The sequence below is a fragment of the Epinephelus lanceolatus genome, chromosome 21, assembly GCF_041903045.1.
Source record: "Epinephelus lanceolatus isolate andai-2023 chromosome 21, ASM4190304v1, whole genome shotgun sequence".
In the NCBI taxonomy this organism is placed as follows: domain Eukaryota; kingdom Metazoa; phylum Chordata; class Actinopteri; order Perciformes; family Serranidae; genus Epinephelus; species Epinephelus lanceolatus.
Window position 1 is genome coordinate 34306319 of NC_135754.1, and position 9642 is coordinate 34315960.

Consider the following 9642-nt stretch of genomic DNA (forward strand, 5'->3'; position numbering starts at 1 on the left):
TTATTATTATTATAATTATTAATGACTCTGAGCTGATTATTGATACAGGAACATGACATCTGATCACTTTAACAGCAGAGTCCAGGCTGAAGACAGACTTTATGATCAGGTGTTCTGAAGAGAGAAACGAGCTCAGCAGCAGCAGAGGTGAGTTTATCTGATCCTCTGCCTAATGTAAAAACTTGGGCAGAAGCTCTCAGCCTTTTTATAATGATGAAGACCTTTTCATTGTTTCTTGATGCAGAGGGGTCGGAAGTTTGGTTAAGCTAACAAAGCTACTTTGTGAAGGTGAGGACAAGATCGTGGTTGACGTGAGTCACAACCGTTGACTCAAATAACTAACAAGTGATTAACGAGAGACGAACAACTACAGTGATAAAATAACTGATCACTGACTAAGTCTCACATGGGACACAAACACTTCTCTCCTGATCAAAGGTATGATGAGGGTATATCGCAGGGTATGATGAGGGTATGATAAGGGTGTGATGAGGATAAATCACAGGGTATGACAAGGGTATATTGCAGGATATGATGAGGGTATATCGCAGGGTACGATGAGGGTATATTGCAGGGTATGCTGAGGGTATGATGAGGGTATGATAAGGGTGTGATGAAGGTATATCACAGAGTATGATGAGGGTATATGGCAGGGTACGATGACAATATATGGCAGGGTATGATGAGGGTAAGATGAGGGTTAGATGAGGGTACGATGAGGGTATGATGAGGGTATATGGCAGGGTATGATGAGGGTAAGATGAGGGTTAGATGAGGGTACGATGAGGGTATATGGCAGGGTATGATGAGGGTAAGATGAGGGTACAATGAGGGTTAGATGAGGGTACAATGAGGGTATGATAAGGGTTTGATGAGAGAATATCACAGGGTATGATGAGAGTTAGATGAGGGTACGATGAGGGTATATCTCAGGGTATAATGAGGGTATATTTCAGGGTTAGATGAGGGTACGATGAGGGTATATGGCAGGGTACGATGACGGTATATGGCAGGGTATGATGAGGGTATATGGCAGGGTATGATGACGGTATATGGCAGGGTATGATGAGGGTATATGGCAGGGTATGATGAGGGTAAGATGAGGGTTAGATGAGGGTACGATGAGGGTATATGGCAGGGTATGATGAGGGTAAGATGAGGGTACAATGAGGGTATGATAAGGGTTTGATGAGAGAATATCACAGGGTATGATGAGAGCTAGATGAGGGTACGATGAGGGTATATTTCAGGGTTAGATGAGGGCTTCAGTGTGTTTTCATATTCAGGTCTGCAGCACCTTAAAAGGTCACTGTGCTCCTTTTTACTATAGCAGCCTTATTGCCCTCAGTACGGTCTGACAGGACTGTATGCCGTCTGACCTGCTGACTCCTCCTATTGTTAAAAGACCTGTTTGAACAGTAGATGTTAGTCCAACAGACTCAGGGTGTCTCAATGTTATTTGGCCTCACTGATTCACTCAGACACTGACCGTTTGACCAATGAAGCTGTGTACCATCTCAGTGAACTGTTTTCCTCTGCAGCCACCATGAGTTCATCTGAAAGAGACAGAGATTTTCATTGTAAAAGATGTCGTCAGAAACATGAAGGAAGTTCTTCAAATGATATGAGATGAAATCTTCTAGTCTGTCATCTTACAACAGAAGAAGACGTAGAAACACCATAAATTATTTCCAAATATCAAACAAACAGCAAGACTTAAAGTTAATGTCGGTATGATTCTGTATGAATATAAATATAGAGTGAAAATTTTTGTTCTTTAGTTGGATGATGAAGAGACTGTGAACATAAAAACACTTGAACATGACGTCAGACTGAGTGTAAATGGTGACGTGTATAATCACAGGAGCTGATGGACAGTGTGCTGAGTTTTTATTTCCAGCTGTCTCATGTTGTCCTGAGCTGCAGGGATGAATCAGACAGTCAGCTTTCACTGTGGGAGTTAAATATTAAAATGCAGCTAAAAACATCATCATGTGTTGGTGTCATAAACAATCCCTCTGTCTGATTGGTCAGCGATGAGTCGACTGAAGTTCACCTGCTCCAGAGAAAACGAAATTTTATCAAAACACATCAATTCACAAACCTTATAGACACTAAAACTCTACGATATCAAACACCTCCTTGTACGAGCACCACGTTTTTCATCTCAGATTTAATTTTATCGTTTACAAACCTTATTTATGTAATGTAAATGTGTCTGTGAGTAAATAAAGTGTATTGTCATGAACATGTATCATTCATTAATTTAACTCATCAGAATAAACAGTTGTAGTTCCTTCTCTGTTGATGAACAGTCTGAGCTCAGTTCTGCCTGTCAGTCCAAACTCAGGGCTGAAACTCCCCACAGCCTTCGTCTGGAGGACAGGCTCCGCCTAGATGTGACGTCAGAGATGGACGTTTGTCTTGTTTTTGGCTCGTCTGTGATTGGCTGAGGGAGAGAGCAGCTGATGGTTTTGAGCTCTGATTGGCTGCTGTGTCTCTATCTGTCTGTGTGTCGGGAGGCGTGTCAGAGCGCGCGGACCTGCTGCAGCGTCTCCTTAAAATGGCTGAAAAATAAAAAACAAAACAAGTTAAAATAAATTAAAAAACAAACAAACAAACAGAAAGGTCTCGCGCTCTCTGCTGCTGCGGCACGTGTTGGATGACATCACGTTCTGCTACGTTCTACTGCGACGGAAACTTTTCAATGAACTGCACCAGGTGAGGGACTCTGACCAAACTGCGCCACAGCAGCTCCCTGTCCTGCACGAGGACAGGGAGCTGCTGTCCTCATCTCTCTGTCTGTCTCTGCTGTCCTCCTGTCTGCCCCTCATGTCTCTGATGGTTGTACTGGACCTGTTCCTCCCGGTCCTGGGTCTGGTCCTGATGAACCGACCTGAGATTAGTCTGAAACAACCCGAGAGGTGAAAAGAACAAAATGTCTCCATCACGTCATAAAAAACAGGAAACAGCTGATCCGAACAGCAGCTGTGATATTGTGTGAAATATTTTCTGCACTGATACTTAAACTTATTGTTCTTATGACGTCATTAACAGTCCAGAGGAGCAGTGACATCAGACTAACTTTAATCACTGCTCAGTAAATACACAGACCATCACTCAGTACAGGTACAGGTGACATCATCTTTCAGATATTTCCAGCTTTCTGATTCGACTCAGTGTCTTCTTCTTTTTGTTGTTATACTTTGTTGTTATTAGTGTTTTGTGAAGCTTTTTATTGCTGAATGAATCAATAATATTGATAAATGACTGATAGATTTGGAGTTGACTGTAAAGTGACAGAGAGATGATGTCATGATCCAGAGCTGCAGACAGTCAGAGCGCCACAGCAGCAGAGATGTGATGATGATGATGGTGGTGATGATGATGTTTCCTGTGAAGACGCCGCTGACCTCAGAACAGTCAAACTAAAGTTTAACAGCTGAAACACAAACTGAGGAGTTCTGCACCTTCAGCAGGTAGTTTAGTTGAGTTAAGATTAGTTTAGTTATTTTAGTTTATTTAAGTTATTTGAACTAAACTGAGTTGAATTAGCTTAATTTCATTTACTTTAGTTATCTTTAGTTAGTTGCTTATTTTAGTAAGGTCAGAGTAGTTGAGTTAAGTTATTAGTGTTAGTTAGTTTAGTTAGCCAAGTGTAATTTCACGTTCAGTTCATTTGTTGGGTTTACTTCAGTTAGTCGAGTTAAGTTGATTTGAGTTACTTAAGTATAATTTAGTTAATTTAGTTAAGGCAAGGCAAGGCAAGTTTATTTGTATAGCACAGTTCAACACAAGGTAATTCAAAGTACTTTACAGAGACATTAAAAGCAACAAGACACAATTTAAAACAATGAAAACAGTCAGTTAAAAAGGGAAATAGAAATTGAGAATGATATTGATAATAAAATACAGTAACATAACATAAATAAATAATGAGAATGATAGTGATAATAAAATACAGTAACATAAAATAAAAACAGGCTCAATACATTGCATCTAAGAGCGGTAAGAAGTAGAATAATTAAAGGCATAAATCAGCAGTGTGTAGTTAAAAAGTATGGGCAGTAGAATACAGCAGGTAAGTATTTAATCTAAGAGTACGCTTCAGTAAATAATAGTGTTTTTAGCCCTGATTTAAAGTTGAGTTAAGATGAGTTAGGTTAGTTTACTTAAGTAGATTTTAGTATAGTAAGTTTAGTGTAGTTTAGATCAGTAGAGTTAAGTTTAGTTTAGTTAGTGTAGTTAACTTGAGTCAGTAGTAGCTGATTGTTGGCTGAGTCGGTCCTGTTGACCCGGTCAGAACTAACTGTGTCTCCGCTCTGCGTCTTCAGGGTTCTCCACATCCTGAACCCTCGCCCCGGGGGTCCGTCTCCAATCATGCCCGTCGACATGGCCGTGAGGATCTGCCTGGCCAGCTCTCCTCCTCTGCGCTCTCTCCTTAGTAACTATGACAACCGCTGTCCTTCGTCAGCAGCCGCTCTGTTGAAGCGCTGTGAACCTCTGAGACCCTGTCTGTCCTCCGGCAGCTGCGGCTATGCCCTCAGCAATGTCGCCACGGCAACCACAACCTCACCGTCAGTAGCCACAGACGTCGGCGGCCTGGCGTGGCTGAGGAGGAAGAAGAAGAAGAGCGTGGTATTTGCAGACACACGAGGGCTGGCGCTCACCACGGTCCACGTCTTCAACGAGGCCGAGGATGACGCCCTGACAGAGCTGCAGTTCCACCTGACGGAGATAGAGGGCGCCGCCGCCAGACTACACCTCGGAGACAATAAAGGTAAGCTGAATAGTACTGAAGACGATCAGTCGATCAATTGATCAGTCGATCAGTCAGACGAAAGAATCGTTTCCAGCTCTTGTCAGTTTTCTCTTGTTTTCCTCTTCTTATACTGAGATAAATATTTTGAGGTTTGAATGTGTAGTATTCTGACCGCAGGTGTTTTCTGACGATCACTGTTCAGTATTTACTGATATTTTACAGACTAAACAAACGTTAGGACAAACTAATGTTTTTATAAATGCAACAGGAAGAAAAGAGACATAAACCCATGCAGTGACGTAGACTGATAGAATGAAGTTAAAGATCTGTTCTTCTTCCAGACGCTGCAGACTGTGGATCTGGTCTGGTTCTGGACTTCACTCCGCCGGCTGCAGACTACCTGGACCTGAGGAACCGCCTAAAAGCCCAGCAGGTTTGTCTGGAGACCTGTTCTGTCCAGGAGCATCTGCTCTCAGGCACCGTCCAGGTCCGAAACCTCTGCTTTGACAAGTCCGTCTCAGTCCGGATCACCTTCGACTCGTGGTGCTCCTTCCAGGAGGTTCCTTGTCAGTATCTAAACAACGTCTATGGCTGCCCTGACACCGACACCTTCTCCTTCTCCGTCTCTGTACCGGAGGTCCTTGAGCCCTCCAACAGAGTGGAGTTCTGCATCCAGTACCAGACTCAGGACCAGACCTTCTGGGACAACAACCAGGGCCACAACTACCGGCTGGTGGACCCAAACAGTACCTCGTCCCAGAGCACTGACAGTACCGCCGGGCTGGTGATCCGGAGAGACCGTGACAGAGAGAAGAGGGAAGAGATGCAGTTTGATCCATTTGGAAGTCCCAGGACATCAGCAGGGATCTTCCCTGAGTGGCAGAGCTGGGGTCGAGTGGAGACCAGTGCCCCCTACTGGTGAGACGTCACAGGATATTTTAAAATCACTCCTTGATTTTGTTCCCAAGATGTAAGAAATTCACAGGACCCTCACAAGAGCACCGAAACATTATATTCTCTGGAATTTATCCAGGCATGTTTGTAGGAAACACTACGGATTGTTGCTTTCGCTTGAGCCACTTTAGCTGCCCTAACGTTAACTATTTAATGTCTGGATGGAGATGAAGACTCCACATTAAAGGCGATTCAGGTCATCAAAATGTCTCGGCCAAACAGCGGTCACACTCTGGCACATCTGGGTATTCCTGGAACCCTGCTGCCCCTTTAGAGCCAGACCTGGTTCACATCTGGTCCTCCTGTACCAGAACACAGCCAGATGTGCCACAGTTGGCTTGATCAGCTGGATACCCTCATGGCCTCTTTAAAATGTTACAAAGGGACCTGTAGGTGCTTTTTAAAAGCATCCCAACAATTCAAGAGTTTGTACTTCGTCACTTTTTCAAATATGCAACTGACCACAAACTGAGACATTCACAAGAGATTCAGGAGTCAAAGGGCTTTTTAAAAGCATCCAACAGATTTAATAAGTTTGAAAAGGATCCAGGAGATGACCTCTAATGTTCAGAGGTCTTAAATGGACTCAAAAGTGCTTTCTTAAAACCTCCCAAAGATCCATAAAAGTTTCAAGGCCTTAAAGGTGTTTAAAAAAACCTTCACAAGGCTTCATCTTTCATCTGCGTTTCACAGAAGTGTAAATACAGTAAAGAGTTGTAAACATCGCAACACTTAGTGATCTCCAGCAGCACAGCTGAGTGACCGAGTCCTGTCTTTGACACATCAACAACACGAGGATGGCTGACTGATAGAGGACTCGTGCATTCTGTGATTTGTTTCTCAGCTCTTTGGGAAGTTCAGACCTTCCTTCAGTTCTTCTTTCTTTTTCACCATGACAGCTGATTCATGATTCTCATCAGAAGCCCTTCAGGACATTGAGCTCCTGAATCAGCTGTCAGAGAAGACCAGCAGTCTGAAACACTGAGTCCAGAATCCTTCTGACTCAGTGATGAAACCCTTCTGTAGTCTCTGCTCGACGTTGTTTTTACGGTGTGAAATCCTGTTTGTGTGTTAAACCTTGATGCCTTCAAGCTCAGTTCACCTTTGATTCATCCAGAACCTGAAAACCTACACAAGGCTGAGTCCAACTGTCAGGTCTCCCCAACACTCAGACTCGAGTCCTCATATGGACTCTGTGTCTGTGTGTGCAAGTCCAGAGGGGGGACATTTGTATTCAGTCCAACTTGAGAGGTTCCTCTTGGTCCTTCTCAGGTTCAGTAGGAACGTTCATTCTGAACACCTCGAATATTTGACATGTCAGTTTACCTGAGCAAATAAAGTTTAAATTTTAAACTGAGTGAATTCAGAGTGAACTGAGTCAAGTCCTGTCTCCATGTGAGACTAAACTAGAAACTTCACAGACCAAAACTTTGTGAAAAGAACCTGCGCTTTAGTTCATACTGTCCTCTTAGCTTTGGCCTCTGTCGTCAGTGGAAACCAGCCGGTCTTTTAGCTTTTACCTTTGGTATCAGATTATGTTCCTTTAAATGATGACGATGATGATGATGGCGATAATGATGTTACAGGGCTGTAATAAGAACATTTAAAGGAAAAGACTTTGGTTTTACAGGCGTCACAACTAAACACAGCTCATAACTCCTCAGCAGACCTTCATCTTTTTAACTGAGCACAACATGGAGACAGAACTGTAGCACTTTAAACTGTTTCCTCTGAACTCAGCCGCTGCTCTTCAAAGACAACTTGGAATTGGCTGGATATAGTGGGGGCTTTGACTTGGACTTCTCAGGTCCTTCTGGGTTTTTGACTTGGACTTGTCTTGGGTTTTGGGGGGCTTTTTGGACTTGGATTTGACTAATAGGAAATTTGTCTCTGACTTCTTTTTAATTGGATGTCTTTTTGTAGAAGTTTTGACTCAGACTTATCTCCGTTTTTTTGGAGTGTTGACTTGGACTTCTTGAACTTTGTTTTGTTTCTGATCTGATGTCTTGACTCGGAGCCCATGTGGACTCAGACTTGTCTTGGACTCTGCTTCACGTGGATAAAAACTGAGAGCAGCAGTGGTTAATCTGCTTCCTGTCAGTCTGAACTGAGGACTTCAAGGCCTCAGGGCCTCTGACCCTCAGCAGGTTCTCCCTGAGCAGCTGATGTGTTTGTGAATGCAGACAGAGATGGAGGCATGTAGACCACAATCACCAACTCCCACACAGAGACTGTGAGGAGGAACTGGGGGCTGATGGGTGCCGATGGGAGCCGATGGGAGCCAATGGGGGGCTGACTGTTGTGGGGCCAACTGTGTTTGAGAAAGTGTTGTGATGATTTCCTACATCTCCCACAATGCCTCAGTGATCTGGGGTGTATCTGATGAGGTGAAGAGCATCAGTGGTGTTTTTTCTCTGACGTGTTGTCGAGTGTTTGAAGGAAAGTTTTTGGTGACCAGGATGTGATCCTGACAGACGTGTCTGCTCCGACGGACTCATGCTAACTGTTCAGGAACACTGTGTGTCAGTGTTGCCCCTCCCCCAGCTTTCTGAATGAATTTATAATGGATCTACGTTGTGTTGCTCCTCAGCTGTCTAAACTAGTTCTGTTTTGTTTGTGTCTGGTCTGGTTGCCGAGGTTCTCCAGTAGTGGTTTCCTGTGCCGTTAGCATCCGGAGCTAATCCACCGAGCTAACCAGTACGTCCAGGTCTGAAAACAGCAGAAGTGCCCTTTAAAGGAGCTTCTCTTTTATTGGCCCGCCATCTGTGGTCTCAGTTGTCAGTATCCGTGTAGATTACAACTCTGCTCTGGCTGTTGACATGATGACAGCATATTAGGTCACTGCGTTTAGCTCATGCAGGTGGTTTTATTTCCTGATGCATGTGAATGCAGCATGAGGATGAGGATGATGAAGGTGGGAGGTTTTTGTTTCTTCTTTGTTATTAGCCTAAACTCACTCTCGTTAGCATGTGGCTAACAATCACTGGTTCCTCTGGTGACGGGTAGTTGTTGCTATGCATTCTAGCCACTGACTGTAGTCTTGTTGTCATGGTAACTGCTGTAGACGGAGAGGTAAAGGTGAACCCTGCACTTCCTGTTTGCTCCTGTAGCCAGTTTACCAGATTAAAAGCCCGTAATAAAATCTGTGTGTGTGTGTGTGTGTGTTGACGTATGAAGCATGTGACAGGAAGGTTTGAAGGAAATGTAAAGTGTATTTAAAGTGAATATGGGAGGAGTCGAGATGTTTGACTGCAGATGGCGTCGTGCTGCGTTCAAGTCACGTCAGATTTATTGTAAATACCAACGTGACCCCTGAAAAAAATGTGTTTTTATTTGGAATAAAACTGTTACCAACCGACTGCTGTATGTTATTAATAAGTTTGACTATTGAAAGTGAAGATAAACTCAAAGTTTGTTTCTGTTTCTGTGACCGATGAGAACAGTTTGTAAAACTGGTTCAGTGTTCAGAAAGCTGTAGTGTGTTCAGGTCTGACTCTGGTAAACAAAGTGTTCACACTCAGTTCAGTTCCCTTTTTGTCTGAAACATTATTCTAATTTTAAGTGATGAAATGAAAACATGGCCGCGTGTCGTAGCGTCCTGTGGGCGGGGCTAATCAGTGGAGATTCAGGCTAACTTTCAGAGTTAAAGTTCACTCTTTACTCCAACGTGACCTGAACGCAACAATTTAGCTAGCCGCCACATTAGCTTGTGCTAACAGACTTATAAATGCCATTTAAGTTGGCTAGCTAGCAAGCTAGCTGTCTGCTAGCATTAGCAGCTGTACTGTAGCAAGACTGTATTGTAAAGTGCAATGTAATGATGATGTCATGGCGTACTGCTGAAGCAGGAAGTGATGTAAGCAGGGAGTGACTGGCTGTTCCTTTTGTGTGTCTCCTTTCAGAATAAAAGTCTAATATTTATAGTG

The 9642-nt window shown here is 43.5% G+C and overlaps 1 protein-coding gene across 3 annotated transcripts; it reads left to right on the forward strand.

Annotated features, from left to right (window-relative positions):
* Positions 1 to 2510: 2510 nt before the first annotated feature.
* LOC117247352 (protein phosphatase 1 regulatory subunit 3C-B-like) lies at positions 2511 to 9642 on the forward strand. 3 transcript variants are annotated; one of them, XM_033611866.2, is made up of 4 exons: positions 2519 to 2721; positions 3278 to 3479; positions 4335 to 4780; positions 5104 to 9642. In XM_033611866.2, exons 3-4 carry the CDS (start codon positions 4381 to 4383, stop codon positions 5682 to 5684), a joined length of 981 nt encoding a protein of 326 aa, XP_033467757.1. In that variant the 5' UTR covers positions 2519 to 2721; positions 3278 to 3479; positions 4335 to 4380; the 3' UTR covers positions 5685 to 9642. The 3 variants fall into 3 exon arrangements, with proteins under 3 accessions (XP_033467755.1, XP_033467757.1, XP_033467758.1); XM_033611867.2 differs by having other exon boundaries at positions 3325 to 3479; XM_033611864.2 differs by lacking the exon at positions 3278 to 3479 and having other exon boundaries at positions 2511 to 2721.

What these genes read in the sequence shown, in the direction of transcription:
- LOC117247352 (XM_033611864.2), top strand. Translation starts at nt 2,663, where the DNA reads ATGACATCACGTTCTGCTACGTTCTACTGCGACGGAAACTTTTCAATG. An exon ending in TTTTCAATGAACTGCACCAG is followed by an intron (nt 2,722 to 4,334) that starts GTGAGGGACTCT and finishes CTGCGTCTTCAG; the next exon opens with GGTTCTCCACATCCTGAACC. An exon ending in ACACCTCGGAGACAATAAAG is followed by an intron (nt 4,781 to 5,103) that starts GTAAGCTGAATA and finishes TTCTTCTTCCAG; the next exon opens with ACGCTGCAGACTGTGGATCT.